Source organism: Puccinia triticina, chromosome 8A (genome assembly GCF_026914185.1).
Source record: "Puccinia triticina chromosome 8A, complete sequence".
Taxonomy (NCBI): Eukaryota; Fungi; Basidiomycota; class Pucciniomycetes; order Pucciniales; family Pucciniaceae; genus Puccinia; species Puccinia triticina.
The window spans coordinates 275,664-297,555 of record NC_070565.1 but is presented as its reverse complement, the minus strand read 5'-3'; the positions used below and the strand labels follow the sequence as shown (position 1 = coordinate 297,555).

At 45.3% G+C, this 21,892-nt stretch overlaps 4 protein-coding genes across 4 annotated transcripts; 1 reads left to right on the top strand and 3 right to left on the bottom strand.

Annotated features, from left to right (window-relative positions):
• Nucleotides 1-1,368: 1,368 nt before the first annotated feature.
• PtA15_8A31 (uncharacterized protein) lies at nt 1,369-3,549 on the bottom strand (the record flags this gene model as incomplete). Its single annotated transcript, XM_053171737.1, has 5 exons — nt 1,369-1,508; nt 1,590-2,843; nt 2,943-2,994; nt 3,113-3,170; nt 3,326-3,549. 5 exons carry the CDS (start codon nt 3,547-3,549, stop codon nt 1,369-1,371), a joined length of 1,728 nt encoding a protein of 575 aa, XP_053022685.1.
• A 2,102-nt stretch (nt 3,550-5,651) lies between these two features.
• On the bottom strand, nt 5,652-8,345 carry PtA15_8A30 (uncharacterized protein; the record flags this gene model as incomplete). Its single annotated transcript, XM_053171726.1, has 16 exons — nt 5,652-5,774; nt 5,852-5,936; nt 6,030-6,169; nt 6,230-6,362; nt 6,451-6,485; nt 6,556-6,612; nt 6,693-6,737; nt 6,812-6,901; nt 6,973-7,018; nt 7,095-7,215; nt 7,281-7,314; nt 7,393-7,528; nt 7,606-7,643; nt 7,744-7,906; nt 8,006-8,158; nt 8,233-8,345. 16 exons carry the CDS (start codon nt 8,343-8,345, stop codon nt 5,652-5,654), a joined length of 1,512 nt encoding a protein of 503 aa, XP_053022684.1.
• A 1,160-nt stretch (nt 8,346-9,505) lies between these two features.
• On the top strand, nt 9,506-9,854 carry PtA15_8A29 (uncharacterized protein; the record flags this gene model as incomplete). Its single annotated transcript, XM_053171714.1, has 2 exons — nt 9,506-9,626; nt 9,727-9,854. 2 exons carry the CDS (start codon nt 9,506-9,508, stop codon nt 9,852-9,854), a joined length of 249 nt encoding a protein of 82 aa, XP_053022683.1.
• A 452-nt stretch (nt 9,855-10,306) lies between these two features.
• Nucleotides 10,307-11,450, bottom strand: PtA15_8A28 (uncharacterized protein; the record flags this gene model as incomplete). Its single annotated transcript, XM_053171703.1, has 3 exons — nt 10,307-10,368; nt 10,454-11,059; nt 11,177-11,450. 3 exons carry the CDS (start codon nt 11,448-11,450, stop codon nt 10,307-10,309), a joined length of 942 nt encoding a protein of 313 aa, XP_053022682.1.
• Nucleotides 11,451-21,892: the final 10,442 nt, after the last annotated feature.

Below are 21,892 nucleotides of genomic sequence, written 5' to 3'. Positions count from 1 at the left end.
AGTTTTGATTTAATATGGGCCAAGCTCTACCTAGAAAAGTAGGCTGCCAACTGTGCTAGAGATGCAACAGTCTCCACTCACACCAAGGAAACGGTGGTGGGATTCAGAAGTAGGATGACTACTCTGCTCTGGTTTTAAAGGTCTTAACAAGAGATAACCTATAGATCTTTTGAAGCAGAAGAGAGAAACAGAAGCAGGGAGAGAGCAGTCAAGAGCAACAGAGTTTCCTCTGAGATAAACAAGGTCAGTAGAAGAGGGTACTTACTGTCAATATCCTGTAGTGATACTGGGAGTGAAGTGGCCTCTGGTTAGTGATCCTGGGTGTCTCTGGGGTATGGTTCTGGTGTGCTGAAGTCTGTGGATCCTCCAGCTGCATTGGGGATCCTGACTTCGAAAATTTTCAAAGTTGGATGACATAATCACACATGTACATGTGGTTGGGAGCGCTCAGGCGCAACTACACGGCGCTGCTGCGCATGTGTGTCACAAACCACAAACTCTATGAAGGAGTAGAGATATTGTAAAGTGATCAGTGAACACTAGGGTCAAAATTGCATGAGAAAACAGAATCTGAAGTCAAAACAACCTTATGTCTTAAGGTTAAAAAGATATGAGCACATTTAGGTATAAAATGGATATAAAAGGCAGTTTTAGGTCAACTGTGTTGACTCTAAGGCTGACAGTGTGAGTCCGACTTTCAGCAAGAGCTGACGTTAAACACGCATGATTCTAATTTGAATCTTGCTGGTCAAAGCCCAACGTGAACCGGGATATTGGATTTTTAAGGCCATTTTTATCCATTTTGTCATTAAAATTTATCATTTTTTTCAAGTTGGTCAGATTCTTCTGAAACCACTTTTTCTGATGATTTAAAAATTTGTCAAAATTTTATGATAAAATCAGATAAAAATAGGTTCAAAGTTGCCAATGTGAACCGGGCTAATGGATATTCATTGGGAGCCGGGATGCAAGTGTGCCAGGAAACACAGTTATAATATTTGAAGTTGAGTAAGGTTTATCTTGTTTTTTTATGGTACATTGTGTATTTAGTTTTCTTGTTTTCTCCTTGGCAATACAATTGAAACTAACAAGAATGATAAAAAGAACAAGAGTCATTTTTGATGTTTTACAATTCAAGTACATACAAAGTTGTCTTGATTTTACATTTATTCATTTTGTTTTCATCCTCTTCAACTATTCTTTTGATTTCAAGGGATTCAAAATTAATACATGAATATATATTTAAATTCAGAACCAAACAAGATGTTGATTTATGTGTGGGACACTCGAGTGAAAAAAAAAAATCATCCAGGGCAGTTTCCGTATTTCAACTGGTGGGTTGAGTCTTGGCCGTTGAGCTTCACCCTCTCAGATGAGCTGGTCGAAGCTCGTCGTCAACTTGGAAATGTCTTTTTGATCCTGTTCTGGATGAGGGTTGAACTTGTGGTAGTTGGACTGGATGCGATGAGCTTCTTCCAATCCAGTCATATAAGGTCCATGGACGCAAGCTGTTCGAGGCGCAGAAGAGAAAAATCAATCTCAAATCAACTGGGGAGCCTTGGAATATAATTGTGCATGAAAAAAGGTACCGTAGTGGTCTACTGAGCAGTGCTCTCCAGCGAATCCCAATCTACCATCCCAAAGAGGTTTGCTCATCTCCATCAAGTCGAGTGGGTTTGAGTCTTCTTGATCTTCTACTTCGCCATGGTCGTTAAACTTGAGAGAAGTTTTGGTCTTCATAAAAGAATATGAGCCCCTCGCGTATTGATCGCTCCTCCAGCGAGTGACGAGACATTCGATCGGAATTTCTGGATAGTCCACGGTTCTTTCCTCTACTGGAACTTGCGAGAGTAACTTTTCATGGACAAGTTCAGCAACATGCTCATTTGTAAAGTGCTCGACCGCTTCCCCCGCTTCCGCTCCCAGATAGAAAACCAATACCGGCTCGCCGGTGATGGGCACGTAATTCTGAACCTTGACGCCTTTTGAGAAGAGTGCCGAACATTCCGGTCTTGAGTTAGAGTTTTTTGTTCCGCTCATTGCGGGGGATGGCCAATGATTTTCAGGAGTCGAAGATCTGGCCGATGTGATCGAGCTGTCGGGCGAGGGATGACTTCCTTCACTCTCTGAGTCCGTCTCACTTTCAGCCTCGGCTGGCAAGAGGACGAACCAGCGCGCTGTGCTGGGCCACCAACAGGTGTTGTAGCGGACGACGATTTTGTTAAGCAGGCCGAAACCAGTTCTCGAGATAGCAAGTAATCGTCGCGGTGGAAGCGGGGGATCGAATATGTCAGCTTTGGCCTGCAAGACGCCGAGAGGGAGCGTGCACACACAACAGCCGGCTTCGATCTCCTCTGGCTTCCCAGCAACTCTTACTCGTATCCGACCCGTTGGGATCTGGAGCTGAATGCGCTCACACTCAGATTGCAAGAGAATGCGGCCTCCCAAGCTCTCGAATTCGCGGGCCATCTTTTTGATCAAGCTATTCATGTATGTATTGGGCAAGACCGCATCCTCACCGGTATACTCCTTCTCAAAACCCCACCACTTCAGTGAGACTTGGTCCGATGTCGCGCCGGTCCACGAATCTAACGAGTGGACGATCTCTTGCAGGATATTTTTTTGGTCGGCTGTATGATGGCTTTTATACAATGGAGAGGTTGGCGACTCCAATAAGAAATCGTATAGAGATTTCGGGGGCGGATTGTAGGGCACACCAGAAGACGTAGGAGTATGTGGATGTGGTAACAGGGTTGATTGAGAAAACGATCTGGCAGTGGAGAAGAAGGTCTCGTTGGCATGATCATAGAGTTCCTTTGACGTTTGGTCGGACAATCTGTCGGCTGATGGCAAGTTAAAGCAAATGTCAGTTACACGAGCTCGGTCCGGATTGGATCGCACTAAAAAGACCGCTGCAAACGAAAGTGGTGGGCTTGACGAACATTGGTTCGGATAGATTTTGATCGGATCTGTCTCGTTCTCGAAATGAAGAGGCTGCGTTCATCGACGTCAGTAGGGTGTCCTCACAACAAGCCATCAACCGGTCTGTTAGGATGCATTGCAGACCAGTCCTAGTCCAGCCGGTCTCAAGAAAGGGGAAGAATTGCTCAACTTCATCGAATTGTTTGAGTAGGTCAACTAGCGGGTTTCCGTCGACCCCGTGTAAGAAGCTGCCAAAGAAACAATTGGGGTGGCTGTTAGCTCGAGAAAATTTACCTCCCAACATACCATTATATATCAAGTGGTGTGGATTCATCAGGCTTGACAAAAAAGGGTACATAATGAGAGAATGACTGCTCGCTTAAACTTCGGAGTCACAATTTACCTAGCACCCAGGTCGATCGTGCCATTGGACCAATCATGGCTATCGATCCTTCCACCTACTCGATTCCTGGCTTCCACTATCGTCACCGGGTGCCCGGCGCGCACTAACTCAAGTGAAGCAGTGAGACCGGAAATTCCCGCGCCGATAACAAGAACATCGATTGGAGAATGATTGACACGATTCCGGTTCGCGGAGACTTGACTATCCTGGTTATATGAAGCCATGATGATGAAGGAATATTGCTTTGAGCTGGAATGGGGAGATGTAAGACGGAGGCGACTCAGTTGGATTGGAGGAAGTTGATAACAAGACTATCGTTGGACTCGGGGGTGTGGATTGATTTCTGTTGAAGTGATTTTGTTTCTCTTTTATTTTTTGTCTCTCCTCTTTTGTAGGCTCTCTCCACTCTTGTGACTAATGAAGAGGCTGTCGGGAGCTTAATAGTAACTAAGGGGGGCTTTCTAAAATAGAAATAAGCTACTTGTTGCAGAGAGAGAGAGAGAGAGGAGGGGGAGGAGAATCCGAACCCTATGGGGAAATTTAACTCTATAAATAACTATGGCAGAGATAGGCACAGCAAAATCAGAGAAAATAGCCAAAAGTGTAAACAATTGCCGATTGAAAAGCCGAGGGTTGTCCAAATTTCAGAAAAAGCCACTAATAGTAACAATCCAAAGCAATCGAACCATGAACTTGACTTGGCAAAGATTCCTTTGTTAACCTTTTACGAAAACGGGCCTACCCGTACCTGAGGTGGATCAAACACGGCCAAACTCGACAGCATCACTCTAATTCGAAACGGCTAGGCCCTACGTCATAATCAGCGAGGGTGCACCTGCTGGCTGATCGAATGGCTTGAGACTTGGCAGTTCCAAATAAGAGACGTCGCTTCCTGGATCCTAATTCCACATAGCCCGATGAGCAAGTACAAGAGTTGGATCACATAATGTCAGATTAAAATTCTGCTGGTTGAAGTCTCTGACATACATACTTTCTGAAGACTATACAAACGAGATCCCCATCGAGTCCAACGGCAGTCTCGAAACAAAAAAAAAAAATCTGGCTTATCTTCGCGGTACAAACACACCCCAGAGTATTTGGAATCTGGATTTAGCGAAATTGGATAATCGAGGATAAACATGCCCTGTCAGGCTCGCCTTACGCAAAGGAGGCATAAACAGTTGCATTTGTAAACGAGCGCGCATACCAAGTGATCACCCCGTACCTTGCATCGATCAATCCGACCCTTACAACACAAATCTGTGCATGAGGCAATATATGTTCTGCTGCCGTCTCGAAAGGTGCCCTTTTTAGTTTGCTTGAATCCAAATTAGTCGGACTTGAGGCGATGCAATGAAATTGAGCCGATGCCGCAGGCGATGTGGTTTGGTAAAGATAATTGCTCAGATGAGTGAGGCAAGACTTCCGCTGGCATCTTCTCGCCTGATGTACATACAAATATTCTGAAGCACATGATCACTCTTCATCCGATTCCTGCGAACCCCCAAAAAAAACAAAGAAGTGTGGCGGAAGTATTCTGTCGTTTAATACCCTCCCGCCGTCGTTCGAAGTCATTCACCCCACTCGCTGTCCTCCTGAGTCCTCCTCGGAGAAACCAGAGAGGGGGGTAAACTGGACCGGTTGATCTACACGGATATCGAATGATCCTGACTGAGGAAAGCCCACCCAAGTTGAGGCTGGGTGGTGAACGAATTTCTGCCGATCGCAGGGAGGAACTTACGGCATTGTTTGCCTGAGAGGAACTCGAAAAAGTGCCGTAGTGAGACGGCCTGTAGCTCGCGCATTTAAAAGAGCTGGATTTCTAGCCTTTTGGAAGGGAAGATGCGCTGGCTTTCTTTCCCTCGACTCGGTTTTTGAACAAATTATGCGCACTTTTTCACCAACGATATCTCGCTGATTGGTCATTTCATAAGCGTCCCCCTGACTAGGCGAAAAGTCTGGATTGGCGTGATTGTGAAATCAAATTGATTGAAGAAAGATGAAAAGGAAGATTTGATTGTCTGTATGTACAATTGTTTTTTTATCTAAATATACAATTTTGTGAGTTTCAGTTTACTAGTGGTCGGGATACTAATTCCTATTAATGGTGTGGATATATCCTAGATGCAAATGCATCATCGATCCTGGGAGGTCAAGATCAAGGTGCAATATTACGTTGATATAAAGGCCAAAGACTCGCTTTGTTCGAGACCAGCTTGGTCTGGAGGAAAAATCGAAAAAGAAAGAGAGAAAAATATGTGGAACAAGAGGGGGCGCGGTCCGGTGGTGGTCAGTACTTGCGCGCCTTTTACGAGAGAGATGGCTCTTAAGGGGTCGGGCGATGGCCAAGCAGGAACTCCAAGAGCGCCAAAGCTGCTTCTCCTTGGTCTTGGGGCATCATGCTTCCACTCTGCGTCACCTCTACAAACGTCAGGCCGCGTTCCGTATGCTAATCAATGAAAATAAATGAAAAATGTCAGCGCGAAACGCTACCCAATTTACATCTCCGGGATTGTGACCACTGACGAATTTGCCACTGGGTTTTCCAGAAACCAAGAAGTTCGAGTTGATGGGTGTTTGAAAGCCTTGCTTTCCGCCCCATGTCATTCCCCTAAAAGAAAATGCCAAATCAATAGCTGTTAGTCAAAGAGATTCTCGTGATTTTTTGTGGCGTAGTCGTAGTTAGTCAGATTGCTTGACGCACTGTATTGCAAGTTTGATCCCATCAACTGGAAGGGAACCATCTAATGATCCGTGTGCGATGACGGTCCTCTTGCTGCGCTCAATAACATTAGGCAAAACCTTCGAAGTGGCAGGTGGAGAGGCGTCTCCATTTGGAAAAACCTATGGAGGGGCGGTCTCAGCAACAATTTTACACCATGATCACTTCATGAAAGAACTCACGCTATCCATATTACTACATGAATGCCAACGTCGAGCTCCATCCACGTGGAAAGCCTTCTGGAATTCAGGTTGACCGGGGTAAGTAAATTTCGTGTAGTTAGGGTCTGACGTGCCGCGCTTGGCGTGGATATTCCTGAGAGATTTTTTCAAACAAAGAGTCAGAGAGAGGGTTTTCAAATCTATTGGAAGATGAAATTCTAGCGAAAAGAAAACTGTAATACCAGAGGTTGAAATCTTCAAATGTTCCGTGATACATCTGATTAAAAAAAGTAAAGCAGGAGGTTATTTAATTATACGGAGTCAAAAGAAAGAGAGAGATCATTTACATCATAGTAAATCAAACACTTGTCCCTGAATAATGGGGCTTGTTTGGGGTCTATAGCCTAATTATCAAAAATGCCAAGACAGGGACGTTGATACTCAGTTCAGGCTCAGCCATAGGTTGGATCGAAGTCGTGCGTACCTTGGTGACTGGTGGAAGTGCTCCCCGGGGTGGATATTTCAAATTCTGGACAAGAGAGAACGGGTTCTCGGGTCAGGTGAAAGGGTAATGTATCGGAGCGGGGAAAGAGAGAAACAAACCTGAGTCAAATACTCAGTAAGCCCACAGGCATTGTCGGTTGCTTGCAAATCCTTTAACATTTTCGGATCGAACTGGAATACATCGTTGTTCTGATTATTTGTTACCAACTTGGTCAGCGTTTGGCTTCAGATGTTGTCACATCAATGAAGAGAGAACTCACTTTAGTCACGTAGCTCGCGGCCGGTATGTGCTGCTGCAATTCGGCGCTGCAGGCAACGTTGCAGTGAGTTTATATGCTGTTTTTTCCAATCGGTTATGTTATCATAACGAATGTTTTCTCACGTGGATATGAATGCGTTGACCAAGAGGGTTCCCTGTAATTTTAGTGCCAACATGGACTGCTGGGCATAAATCTTGTCGGCAGCATAGCTGACGTACGTTCCGGAATAAGCTTGTCCAGCCACTGCAAGATTCGCAGTTCGGAGTTAAGCTCATGTTGGGTTGATCAGCAGTAGAAATACGGCTTACAGTATAAATTCTTGCCTTTCATTTCAGGAAATACCTACATAGAGGAATATATATTTAGTGAGCTCAGAAGAAGGTAGTCGAGAGATAGGCAAGGGCTGAGATAAAAGCTTACCTTCAAGAAGGAGACCAGAAAGTGGAAAACAAGAGTACCGATATCCGCCGAGCCTTTTTGCTTGACCGGCCCGGTACTGTAGCCAGCATTGAGCGGGGCATCGAGGTAGAGCATACTTGACGAGCGGGTCCAGGAGCTGGTGGAGCAGATCAAATCAATTGGTTAGAGCCTAGAGGTAACCGGGTGAATCCAGGTCATTAAACTGCAACTCACTTTGGGTTCTTGACAGCCGTTTTGCCCCTCATCGTGATCTTAAAAATAGGAAAAAGAGTAATTAATTAGTATTTATTCGGGTTGCTACGTCTGCCTGCAGTGCCCAAAAAAATCGTTCTGGCAGCGCAGCCTGCTCACCGGTCCATTTCCATTGAAAGCACCAATGAGACCACTGCAATCATCGCCGTTGATCCATATGGTCAAGTCATTACTGCCACGGGCATCGTCTGCAGGAACAAACCAAAAGAAAATTTTGGAAGCCTGTTTGGGAGTGGGCGAGGCATCCAAGCGTCCGGCATAACTGTGCGCGAAGTTTGGAATTTGGGAAAGAAGGAATAAGTCTCGGAAATAGCTTCGGCACGTCTACACAGTCTTCGGTAGAGTTGGAATTGTGTCCAACCTTGGTTGGATGGGGAATGGTACCGTAGGCAACCGCTCAGGCACCGCATACTGCCGAGCCAATGGTGATTTAAACACAAGGTGACCAGATCCTGATGGAGTGGATGGTTTAGTACCAGGAGGTGTTGCAGCTCTGAGCTGGACAATCAAAACACTTAGTAACAGGAAAAAGAAAGAGAGCCTGGTATGAGCCGGAGAGTCCATGGTAGATTGGAACCAGAAATTTACACTCGAGAGGGAGATAGACAATGATGGTTGGGACTTCTGGATGTGCCGACAAGGGCTCTATATATAAAATACCACCGACAATTGAAAGTCATCTTGGGGTCGTGAGCACACATCAAAATACAGCCAAACCCTACCAGCCAATCACGACCATATTCCGCCGAGAAAAGAGGATTGAAGGGGAACAGCGGCTGACAGGCCCACAGGGTCCACTGGCGTGACGGCGACGCCGGTCGCCGCCAAAAGGAAACGCCAAGAGTTCGGTGATGGGGTGGTTGGCATGTGCACCATCAGGGCGATAGAACTGTGTACAGAAGAGGCTCGCATCCACCCTTGTGATACTGTGTAGGTTGCGCAGGTTGCGGGGATTGAGATGAGTTGTCGCCACCCCCACGACTTTGCTCCGCTTTTCTGGGCCTGATGCCCCGGTTACTGTGGATGTGTGTATGAAGCTTCACCCTCCGACGGGATCATTGCCGCGTCCAGGCCGCGTCCCGGACATGCTTGTTGTAATGACATAAAAACATACAAGCGAGGATCAATCGAGACCGATGGTTGTTGCGCCAATACATCATTTTGTATGAGCTCGGGCATCACAGTGCCTCTTGTGTGGCTTCGCAGGGTCTTTCTTTCGGAGGTTCGCGCCAAGGCAAAGATGTCGGACTCTGCAACAGTCCCTCCCGTGCTCACGGGGGCGAGTGAACTACATATGAGCTTCGCGCCGGCCAACTCCCTGCGATTTGGGTAATCTGTGATGGGTTTGTATATGTACATAAATGAGTTGCGACCGCTTGGATGACTTGAAGAGCTGGTTAAACAGGGTCTGAGCGAGGAGGTCTTTGCAACTATTCCTCATGTGACCTGATGCTTGGCTGCGGCTTGTGTGCTCCAATGAGGCGAGTTTCGTATGGGGGAAAGCTGGGGCCTGGGCTCGGGCCGAGGGATGCCGAGCTTGACTGTGATGACTGATGATGTCAGGGGCCCCAACACACCGATGGCCAGGTCCTGCCAGGCCCCGGGCGAGCTCTTGATCGGATGACTGGCAGGCCGCGCGAGCCATCGGTGATTTCGATAGTCGATGGGCGAGCATAAAGATTGGGCAGATCAGGGCGATCGAATCTCCCCCGCCAGCTGCAAATCCTTATCCGCCAGTCTCTCCTCTCGCCCGCTTCCAGTCACCGTCCTTTGGCTTAATCATCCTTGCCCTTGTGCCACTGCCCTCACCCCCCAGCACCCTGCATAGCCACCCACCACCACTCACACCACACCGTCCATCATGTCCCACTCCGCCCGAGCCCCCGTTCTCGCCTCAACCCTCTTCCCCCCCGGGCTCACCTCCGACCTCCAAGCCGTGCAGGCCCCCAAGTCGGACTTTAGCCCCCTGAGGCAGTACAACGGTCAGCCCTGCCCCGGCAGTATGTTCATGCCCACCGCACCAGTCCTAATCACTAGTCCCTCTCTGCTTCCTCGCCATCCTCTTCCCATGCTATGTCACAGGCGCCCTCTACAAGTGGACCCAACAGCTTATGCTGCACTCCCAGCGGGAACACGACTCTCTCAAGTCCTCTGCGGCCACGCAAGATCGCTCCGATACCAAAAACTCACCCTCCAGCAAGTTCGCCTAAGCGCCCTTGCTAGCCCGCCAATAAAATTTCCAATCCGCTTCCTTACCTCGTTATTCCAGTTGACGTCTTTATTTTAGCTTGTAAACCACTCTTAACCCCCTCCGACTTATCTTAGAGTCTCCTTTCCCATTGTCTTTTTTCATCTCTTATTTCTCTTTCACATCCCACTGAACCAGAGCATTGTACACCATAGCCTTCCATCCCCCATCCTGCCTGATCACCATAACTTCAGAAAGCCGCACGAACATCCACACCACTCTTTGTTATCTAGCTCCCATTGTACATGCTGTTTTCTTTTTGCTTTTCGCCTCAGATTTTTGAATGAGGAAGTGCCTCAGCTGAGCTTGTCGTCACTACGTCACTTGAGAAACTTGTTAGATCTGCGAGCAAGACTTGGTGGTGAAGATTACTAAAAAGAAACATGAGGAAGAGGAATCCGTCCTGAGAGGCTTTCAGCTCGGTTTTCCGCCCGATTTGATAAGCTCTAAGAACGTCGCTTTGGATAAATTGGCCACTGTTTTCCGTCAGAAAAAAAAGATAGGGGATGTAAATGATTAGTCGGAGCAGATTGGTTCCAGAGCAGGTCGAGACGCGCGTACAAGCCTCGTCCTTTCCCCGACTTCCCAAGACGTTGGGCTTGAATCGACCGACAGAGGGTTCCCCTTCGGGGGCATCAGCCAGGGCGGCGGGGTCCGGATTTTCGGCAGCTTTCTTCGAGAGTTTATCGCCGACGAGTTTGTTGAGCTTCCTCTTTTGAGCGCCACTGAGGGTAGTCAAGGAGGCCTTAGCGTCCTCATCGTCCACGTTTTGGGCAGCCCGGATGGCGTTGAAGAGCTTGACGACACCGGTCTGGGCGAGGCGGCGGAGGGTTTTCTCTTGGCTTGCACCGCCGACATAGGCGCCCTCCTCCGACCATTTCCGGTCGCCCTGGACGAGCCACTCGGAGAACGGGACCGCCGGACGAGGGGTCCATCCGCCAATCACATCCTTGATATGTCCACGCTCCTGGAGCTCATGTCTCGTCGCCGCCGTTTGTTTCCGCTGAGATTCGCTGGCCGCCTGTTGTTTGGCAATCCGGTTGGCCTGTCGGGTCGCTGGATGGAGTGTCGTCGAGGGGCCGGTGGCATTCGACTTCTCAGAGGCTTCTAAGGCCTGCGAGAGCATCAATCCAAAACTCGTCGGCGACCGTGCTCTCCGCTTCCGTTCTGCGTGAAATCAAAAAAAAAAAAAAAGAAAGCAAAGTGTCCCCTGCACATTCGGATCAATTAATTCACAGCTGGTGCTCATCAACTCGAGTGGGGGGAGGAGTGGACGATGCATACTCTGTGTCTTCTCACTCCGTGGCAGCCCATCCTGCTCGTCCACAACCGCTCCCAGATCTTCAGGGAAAATTTGGCCGGGACGCGGCCGACCGTTTTTGTCGAGGTTAAGGTTCTTGATGTAGTCAATCTCGTCTTCAGAGTCGTCGTAACTGCTTCCATCAGAGCCGTCCCCACTTTCCGAATCATCCTCCGAGCTTGGTTCCTCTGGGGGGTCGGGACTCGGAGCGGTTGTCAGCTTCTTCCGCTTGTGATCGTGGACTTCGGTTTGCTTCATGTTTGCGTTTCGTTCGAGAGTGTCTGTGCACAAGTGAGATGCGTAAAGGTGCACCCAAAAATCTGGGCATTTTGCATATTCAATTCGAACACAGGTCCCGGAGTGGACCTGTCACCAGGTGTGGGGTCGCTCCTATCACTGATCAGTGCAGCAGTCTGCAAAACACAATTTCCACCCCAAAAGTAACCTCCTCAAGCTCTTCCTACAGGGACCTTTGGGCCTCCCTTAACATAACACAAGTCCTCCCTGGTGGGAGGCTCGCTGTGGCTGGCCGCGAAGCGGCCCCTCCGGCAGCGAGGGACTTGCATGTCATGGCAAAATGTTGACTGGGAAAGAAATGTCCAATGGCTGGAGGAAAAATATTAAGCCTCAGCCAGCCTCCCCCTCAGCTCCTGCGGACCTGCCCCAGATCCAAATGACACTTCTGCACCTCAGCTTTCATTTGTAACTGGTCTCATCTCATCACTCCCTACTGTTCTTCCTGTACTAGTATTTCAAAAATAAAAAAAGTTGAAGAAATGTAAACAAATGTTCTATGATGCTCATGCCTTGTGGATCTTGGATTCGCAAACCCACAGATATCTTCAGCTCCTACACCTGTAGCCATCCCATTGTGAAATTTTCTTGCTGATATGATATTCACTCTTGCAGATTTGCAGAAAATCCAACAATGGATCTTCAGAGCAATGGAACATCCTTGAGGATTCCTTTGAACTTCAAATCATATTCTGTCCATTGGTTTTTGAGCTTTTTGCTCCAAAATTTGGGTGAGGATGCGCATCAGTACTGAACATAAATCTGTCTATTAAGGCCCCGTTTGGCTGCCGTGTTATACGTCATAAATGGTCAAATTTATGACGCGCGACCCCTGGGGGTTTCAAAGTTTTGGTGGCAACGGGGGGAAAACTTTGGGTCGCGGCGTCATAAATTACACCATTTATGATGTATAACGCGGCAGCCAAACGGGGCCTAAGTTTTCTTTGTACACATTTGGCTCCTTTCAGATAAATTTCTAGTAATATTGGGGTAGAATATCCTTCCTTTCCCTGCCAGCCTGCAGAAATTATCCATAAGACTCACCTATGTAACTCCAGGCGGGGTCCTCTGGACCCTCCATTTGAGAGACTTATTTAAGCTAGGGCCTCCCTACCACAAAGTGAGAGACTGAGACAACAGCTACATGCAAATCTCTTGTACTGCAGATGCCACACTTTCATTCAAATCCCGCTTCATCCCTGAATCCCAGCTCAAGCCTAACCTGCATCAGAAACCACACCACTACAACACTCCATATCCAAGTCCTCATGCAGAGCATCTCCACCGCAGGTGCTAAACTGTGTTGCCAAATATTTGATTTCAGCTACTGGGGCACAGTGTTAGCAACCGGCAGCAAGGCAGCTTTGCACCACAAGTTGCCATAATTGGCAGCTCACAGTTGTGATATGTGTAGTTTGTGATATGTGTAGTTTGGGTTTGCTGTTGGGGGAGAAGGAGAGAGTATCACATGGAACATGTGTGATAATCACAAGGTTGAAAGAGGTTGTCCCTCCATGTATTTGGGGGGTGCAAGCACCCTCCCGCTTGCAGGAGGGACTTGTGCCTAATTTCCTACATTTGGCTTGAGGCTGCCCAGCCAAATGGCCAAAAATTCCTTCTAACCCACATATCACCACATACCCCTCTGATTTCTTCATAGCCTTTGGCACCATTAAAATCAACTTCTCTTTGTCCATGTTACCATGTACCCCAGTCCCCATCAAACTTGTATCCTCATCCCTTGGCAGTAATTGTGATGTAAAAAATGAAAGAATCTGGAGAATTCTCATTGTTACCCAATAAATTCAATTCATCCAAATCATCATTTCCAGAAACGGTGAAACTGATAAAACACATTTTTTGTATCTGTATTTGGACAACTGTGTATTGTATTGGAAGCTAAATATGTCAAAGCATGATACAATACACATGTATTTGCCCCAATACACAGTGAAATAAACTGTATTGGGCAGTCTAAAACACTTTTAAAAAATAATGTGTGTTGTATTGTATAACAGATACACAAAAAATATGTGCATTTTAATATGATACCACATGATACACAATACATGTTAAGTATCAGTTTCACTGTTGTTTCCAGCTGATTAAATTTTGAAATCTATGTTGTTCTGTACCTCTTCTTCCAAGATCAGATCAACTTGAAGGTCTGGAAGTGTGTCCTGATTATATATGGACATCTGATTCAAGAAATTCTATCAAGGCAAACCATATAAGGAACAGGTATTTGTGATGGATTGATGGGGCCAACAGCATCTCATTCATTGTCCCATACCACTCAATAAGCAGTCTTGTGTGCTGTCACTGGTATATCAGCAGAGCTGTTGGGCCATAAAAATCAGTCACAGAATATACAGATTCTCATAAAGAAATCCACAGAAATCTCTAAATTTGACCCATTTGAAGATTTTCTATGAGAATCTGTATACATATTCTGTAACTTCCAAAAATGTCCCTGTTAAGATTTCAGCTCAACAAAAAGAGGCAACAAAGAGGGAGGGACTATCTGGGGTGACTGATAGGAACAAGGAGCTTGAAAAGAGGTTGTTTGGGCTCAGACTTGATGATTTTTATTTCATGTCCAAGGAGCGGACTTTAACCAAACAAATAGAGAGCCCCCCAGCAAGATCCAAAGGGGGGCCTAACAACAGTAACAGGGGACAGGACAGGTGACAGGAACTGGTGACAGGAACAGGGGACAGGAACAGGGGACAGGAACAGGAACAGGAGGACCACTTGGTCAAACAGGACAGGACAGGATTTGACCACTTGGACAGACAGGACACCAGGGGGGAAAGTGTGGCACTCTCTGGAGAGTGCCAGGCCGTAATTCTGTCAGTCAAATGGTCTGATGTGAGTTAGATGTGAGTCGCAACTCTTTGTTCAATTTTCTTCCCAACAGATGTGTAACTGTAGGTGAAGTGGTTGCGGGATGATCTGTAACTCAATTCCAACACATGGAAATATCTTAGTTGAAATTTTCTGTTTGGTTCATATCAAACAAAATCCAGGATGTGAGCTTCAATTCACAACATGTTTTGCCAAGAATGTAACTATCCTGATGCTCAAAGATATCCTTGACCAAGTGAGAAGGAAGATTTTTCAGGGCTGATTTTTTTCAATCAAAACCCACATAAAATCACATAATGAAAGATAGCTGTAAATTATAGCAACCGCAAAGACTCAGTTAACTGGTAGATTAATCCTTGTGGGATATTTCTGCCATGCCTGTTCCCTTCATCAATTGGGAGGAAAGTTATGTAAAATTAAATTTCTCTTTTTTGAGTATAACACAGTGTCAAAGCTGGGAAAACCTCTGAAACCTGTCTTCCCTCCCTGTAATATGAAATGTGAACAATCAAAGAGGCCTTTTCACCAACAATGTTTACCAAGTGATGGTCCACTTATGCAGGCTAAAGTTTGCCATACGGTCAGCTGTTCATATGGGTCCATGCACCTTTTGTATGTGAATACACATTGCACAATTTTCCTTCACTTGACCTCCATCTGACTGAAAAATGTAGCAGCTAGAGGTTAAAATTATTAAGCTTCACAGAGGGAAGGGGGCAGATTGGTGGATATCAATAGATGCATCAATATTTTGATGATCCTGGAACCAGCAGGAGAAAGATTTCAATAGCTGGTCTGAACTCTGAGGTGAAAATTCAACTCTGAAATGTCCACACACATCTCAGCATGCAGGGTCATACCGTTTGTCTTGTAGATTGATCATCTTCACACCTTTTGCCTGACTGTTTTGGGCAATTTTTTCCTCCAGGTAGCATACCTTCATCACACCTACCATTATGTCCGTGGCCATTGTGCAACAAAATGGGGTTGATTGCTCTTATCACATGGTAATTATTAGCACCAGGTGTAAGATGAGAATGATGCTCTTTTGACCTGCTGAATCCAGAACAATCAAAATCATCATCATTTTGTAGTGGCAAAAATGGTGTTCATATTTGTAGCAAATCACCAAAAAAGCTTGTGTTCCAGGAGTTTCAATCTGGGCACAAGTCAACTACGGTGGCAGCGGGGCAACAGGGATCAGCTCTGTATCCCCGGGTGTCCCCGGGGAGCGTGTTTTTTTTTTGTCGCTATGTCCACTGTCATGTTCGGCCGAACATCAGGGTGGACATTGGCGAGTTGCTTGTTTACACGGGCTCGATGACCTTTATTTGCTGGTCATTGAGCTGGGAAAGCCCCAACTCCATGAACAGTACACTAAATACTGTTCATTCAGCTTGGCTTTTCCGAGGTTGGTGGACAGTACAGGCTGCTCACCAAGCTCAGACAGGCCCAGAACGATGACCAATAGGTGCTGGTCATCGGACCAGGGCTTCTCCGACTGGATGGCCAACACAAACTGGCCATCGAGTTCAGAGAGGCCGCGCTTGACAGGCATCATGCCCTGGTCATCGATCTGCAGCCTCTCCGAGCTCAAATCCGATGACCAGTAGATACTGGTCATCCAGCGAGAAGCCCTGGCCCAATGACCAGCAAATGCTGGTCATCTAGTCAGCCTTTCCGAGCGCGGTAGGCAGCCTACACTGGCCACTCAGCTTGGAAAAGTGCAGCAGGATGGATAGTACATACTGTCCATCAAGCCGGGACTTTCCCCGCGCTGAGTACAGTAAATACAGTCCTTAAAGCTGGGAGAGGCCCGGCTCAATGACCAACATGCAGTACTGGTCAATGCTCTGGGATTTTCCCATCCTAGTGAGCTGTGATCAAGTGGAGGGTGTCTCCACTCAATGGCCAGTAGAACCAGTCACCGAGTAAGGAACCCCCCCACTCAACAGTCAGTATACACACCAGTCTTCGAGTGGAGAATCCCTCCACTCAATGACATTAAAAACCAGTCATTGAGTGGAGGATGTATCCACTTGGTGGCTGGTAATTTAGATATGGTCATTGAGTGGACACAACCTGCAATCAATGGTTGTCCAACAGTCATCAAGTGGAGGGAATCTCCACTCAATGACTTTACAACCCATTAATTGAGTGGAGGGGGTCTCAAATTGATTCCTGAAACACACCACTAAGTGTAGAATACCAGGGTGTACCAGGCATCAAGTGGGGGTACCCTCAACTCAATTACCAAAATGTTCACCATGGAGTGGATCAAAGATCAGCCTGAGTTGAACATAAGGTCAACATATTTGAAGCCTAAATCCCACATGCTCACAAATTTGACATCAGACAGTCTTCCCAAAGGAACATACGGTCTGGCACTCTCCAGGGAGTGCCACACTTTCCCCCCTGGTGGGAAACAGGGGCCACTTGGCCAGACAGAGAATGTGAGCGGAAGATGAAGTCAGATTTCTGACAGTCCCAAGCTCATTATATCTCACATTGAAACCGCATAATTGTGGAAATGTTGGGACAGACAACAAGGAGAAAGGCATCTCAAAAAGGCTGGCACAAAAAGCGTGGGAAAATATGCATGCAATGCCAAGCACATTTGTGTGATTTAGCTAAAGATTTAGCTCAATGGTGGTGGATGCTCTTCCACCGTACCTCCCCACAACGGCACCACAAGAATGACACTTTGCTTATCCAGTTACATTCACAGCCAGCAAAAAAGTGAAGTGTCTTAGGGTGTGTATCTCTGAGAACAAGCTACCTGAAATCCCCACCCCTCATTTGTGCACACAAGCCGCAAAGTGCAGCAGCCAAGTCACCCACTGCTGTCAGTGTGGATCTTTGCGGATTTTCTGTGGGTTGGCAGGATTTGCATGATTGGCCTGGCTCAAAAACACAGTTTGGATGGCCAAAAACCTGAGCTACTTTATCCTAACTAAAGTATTGAGGGCAAGGAATTGCAGAGCCTCAAAATTCACTGCCATTCAACCCAGAAGCTTGGCTGCACAAAAGATGGAGAAGCCCGGCCTGTTGCTTGAGACCAAAATTTACCAAGGCAAGCATTGCATCTGACCGATCCCACAGTGCTTCCAACACTGGAAGCTAATACACACAGCCCACAATCAATGGTGGGCTGATACACTAACTGTATTGTAAGTGTAGTGTATTGCTAGTTTTTTCCACTGCACTACACAACCAATACTGTTATCCTTGATTTTCTGTCAATAAAAATACATCTTTTTGATGTTATTCTTTTTGGCTGTTATTGTATTGTTAGTGTAGCTGAAATATGACAGGACAACAACAACCAGATCCTATTCTTATGATTGTTATCTGTTGTTATTCCTGATAACAAATACAATAACTGTTATTCTATCTCTGCAATTAATGATGAAATTAATTTCAGTGTATGTATATTTCTAGTAGTCAAGTTGGCTTTGAGTTGCAAAAAAATAAATGTAGGACATAATGTTTTGAGAATCATTTTCTAGAGGCCAAAAACCATGAAATAACAGATATTCTAGTGCAGAAGATTGTTATCCTAACTCTGATACACTAAATTTCAGTGAAATCTTGGTTATCCAAAGGAAATACACTACCTGTTAGGGTATTTTGAGTGTATCCTGGATAACAATACCCAAGATCTTCAATGAGAAACTTTGGATACATTAACTGTTAGTGTATTGGGCTGTAATTGGGAATAACAATACCCCATTTGTCACCCCATTTGTCTTGCCAAATAACCATGGATACACTAACGGATATTGGCCCGTAGCATAGTGTAGCGTAGTGGCCCATTGTTGCCACAATGGTGCAAAAACTTGCCTGTTTGCAACAAATGCGCAGGCAATCCCAAGTCCAAGACTTGTGCCACTCGCCCAACTGATCCCAAAGTGCTGCACACACCAGGGGAGAATTTGACGCACTCTGCAGAGAGTGCCTGACTGTAATTTTATGTTGTTCTGGGTCAGATGTCAGTCAGATGTCTATTAGGAAATGATTGATAAATTATTCAGAAGTCAATGGGAAGTCTGTCATAATTTATGAGGAAGTATCACAGGACCTCATGCAATGTTGTATAGAACTGTTTCATTCTTTAAGGATAACTCAATTACAACCTATAATGAAATGATATTTACTTAATGCCCAATTATCAATCATTTATGGCGAATTTATGTTGATCAATTTCTCTATGTGAGAGGGGTTTTAAACAAGGGTCAGCCTAAATGCACTCCAAAAAAATCCCAAAAGCACTCCAAAAGTGAGTGTATGGAGTGTGACTCACAAGCTTATATGTTAAGAATGATGAATCCAGGCTGTCTAGCTGAAATCTGGTACCACAAACCTCCAAGCTGGACTTGAGACATACTTTCACCCTATTTTCATCCTTTTTGGGCTCAATTATAGATGATACCTGCCTTTTTTTTTAGGGAAATATGAGAATTCAGGTGGGCCTTTAACATCATTCTAACTGGTGTGTATATGTTTTTGATCTGAAAGAGGCCCAGCCTGCAATTTATAACAACATTTTATGTGCGCACATGTGGGAAAAATCAGCAAAGTGAAAAAAATGAACACCTTCATGAGCATGTGAATAATATGAACTGAACCCCAAGAAATCATCCCAATCAACAAACAGGTTGAATTGAGTTATGATTTAATTGTGGCCATTGTGTCTTAGTTGTTTCAACTGTGTTCTGATTGAGTTCCAGTTGAGTTCTGCATGACTTCTTGATGATTTATGGATGAATCCACAATCAGTTTCAGAAAAGTTGTGGAGATGAGTTCAAGTATTGTTCATTTTTCACCAACAGCATCCAGCAGTACAGTTCTGGAAAAAGGGTACAGGATGGCACTCTCTTGACACCAGGGGAGATATGTTCCCACTCTCCAGGGAGTGCCCTACGTGAATTTTTTTCCATAACTGTGCTGGAGGCCTTTAGTAAATATAGCTTAAGCAGTGATGTATATAGTGAGGAAGATCATCCATAAGTGGTCTGGAACTCATCCCAAAAGTCTTCTTGTCACAGGGGAAAATTATTCAGAACTGATGCACAGCTCACCCTGAACTCTTCCAGACAGTATCAATAAGTAATTCATAACTGAATTCAAACTAATTTGGGAATCATCCATAACTCATCTTGAAATATAACCCAGAACTCAAATTCAAATCAGTTGTAAATGAACTGGAACATATCAAAGCAGTTTCCTGTAAGTATAATTGAATTATTTGTGGCCATTTGTTTATTGCACCAGCGGGAAGTGACAAATGTTTCTGAAAACGATATGTTGTTTCTTGCAGTTGAGCACAAACAAACCATTCAACTTGCACCTAGAAATAATAGTTAATGCTAATGCTTAGTGGCTTCAATGTACAACTAAATAACCTTATCTTGCTGAAGTACTAAATTTCAATGATGCCAGCTGTTGTTCATGGCATGTTGAATTGATCCAATTTTTGATAATTCCATTTTCACGTTGTTACACAGTCATTCTTGCATAGAATTATCCATGGATTAACTACAGTGAAACAAGTGCTAAAAACACCTTGTCTAAATTGATTACAGCTCTGAATGGCTTAAATAAAGCCCAATTAATCTCCACAAAGATTTATTGTTTATCAGATTAAAATTGCAGTATAAAGCCAAGGGATTGAGGGAGTTGTTGGAATGGTTTGTGATATATGATTTCATCCTCAAATACAAAATGCAGTGAGAAATGCTTGTGATGTTTCAAATTGTCCAAAGGAAAGAAAGTGACAAAACTCATACATAAATGCACATATGTTTGGTCAATTTGAACCAGAAATCTTAATCTCAGTTACTTTCACAAATGTTTAAGCACACCGCATGAGCACTTTGACTATTTTCAGCGTGGTATATTGATTCTGTTGAGAAAGAAACTTGACCGGTTCTTCATCAAAAACTTAATATTCCACATTCATCCAAACCATTCATTCTTCAGAAATTGACTTTCACAACTGATGAGATACATTGTCACAAATTGATGTGGATCAAAGCACTGTTTGGGACATTTGAGAAGGAAACTTGAATTGGATTGAAGACAGATCACTTCAAGACATGGGTTGGATGAAGAGTTTGGAAATTAAGGAACATAAAAAAAAGAGGAAATCATGACATTTCATTTAAAACTAATTGTAAAAAGATTTGGAAAACAACTATTTATTTCTTTTCTTTGGAGGAGCATTTGCATTGTCAATTTGATTCTGCAAGCCACCAATGTCTAAATCTTTTTTATATAAGCCATTGATATAAGCGGTAATAGCATTAGCCATTCTCCTGTTTATCTGACAAGAAAATCCAATTCTGGTATACATTCCAGAAGGGGAACAGCCAGGCAGAGTTTGATGGCGGTAGTCTTGAGATCTGAATACACACAGTGTAACACCAAGGGTTTTGTTCAAGTCTAGACAGACTTGAAAATCACGAAAGGAGAACTGACCCCCCTCCATGTCAAACATTTCATTGGCCAAGATCTGAGGATTATCCGAGTTTTTTGGGTTGAAGATTGGAATCCAACCAACAAGCGTCCAGTCGTTCACATCGTTATTGGTGTGCGGATGATTGTAAAAGTCGTACATGGTAAAGGTCAGGAAAGAGGAGAAGTCGGCCGATGTATAGGGTTCGCCATACTCCGTGTGATTCATCGAAGGGTACTGATTAGTGATGAGCAGCTTTTGATTCGAGTCGTGGACGCCAGGCGCAAAGCTTCTCAATTTGTCAGAGATCCACTGTCCAGCTTCAAGGAGTCGGGCTTTCTGGTCCTCTGGGTCGAATTTCAGGAGCTTCCTCTGTTTCCGCAAAAACTCCACGGAGCAAAACCGTCCAAAGTGTTCAGTGTTCTTTGAACATTTCCGCCAGCCATCACCCCATAAAGATCCACGAATTTGGGGCCCGTTGGTGTTGATTTCGGAAACATAGTCGATTCGGCTAAGGAGGTGAAGGACAAATTTTTCCCAACCTTTTTTCTCGCTGGCCGCCATTTTTTCGAATGGATACCAAGCTGCCATGCAGAACGGAGGAAGGTTGTTCGGCGCAACGATGCAAACGCCATGCGTCAGGGATACGTAATGTTCTCTGATTGTTTGGTCAGTTGTAATGACTTCATCAGGGCACGGATCGTGTTGATGAGAAGGTGGCACGGTACAGTGGTGTATGTTGTCGTGCTGGCCGGGGATACAAACAGGTGCTTCTCTTTTTGCCTTTTCTCGCGCAAATCGCTTAGCGTCCTTGCCCATTCGTGAGCGTTTGCCTGGGCTGAATAAACAAATGAAGAGTTTATATCAGCCAAAAAAACATTACACAATTCACTACAAGAAGGGAGATACGACGAGAATAGCCGGTCCAAATAATCTTGAGCACCGCTTGGTGGTAATGCAGAAGAGGTGTGGTGTACATAGGAGTAGCCGTGGCACGGTTGATGTGCACGCCGACCGCACTACTCGTACATAACACCAGAACCTCCCTGGTCCAACGGCTTCCCCAAGAATCAGTGCCTTG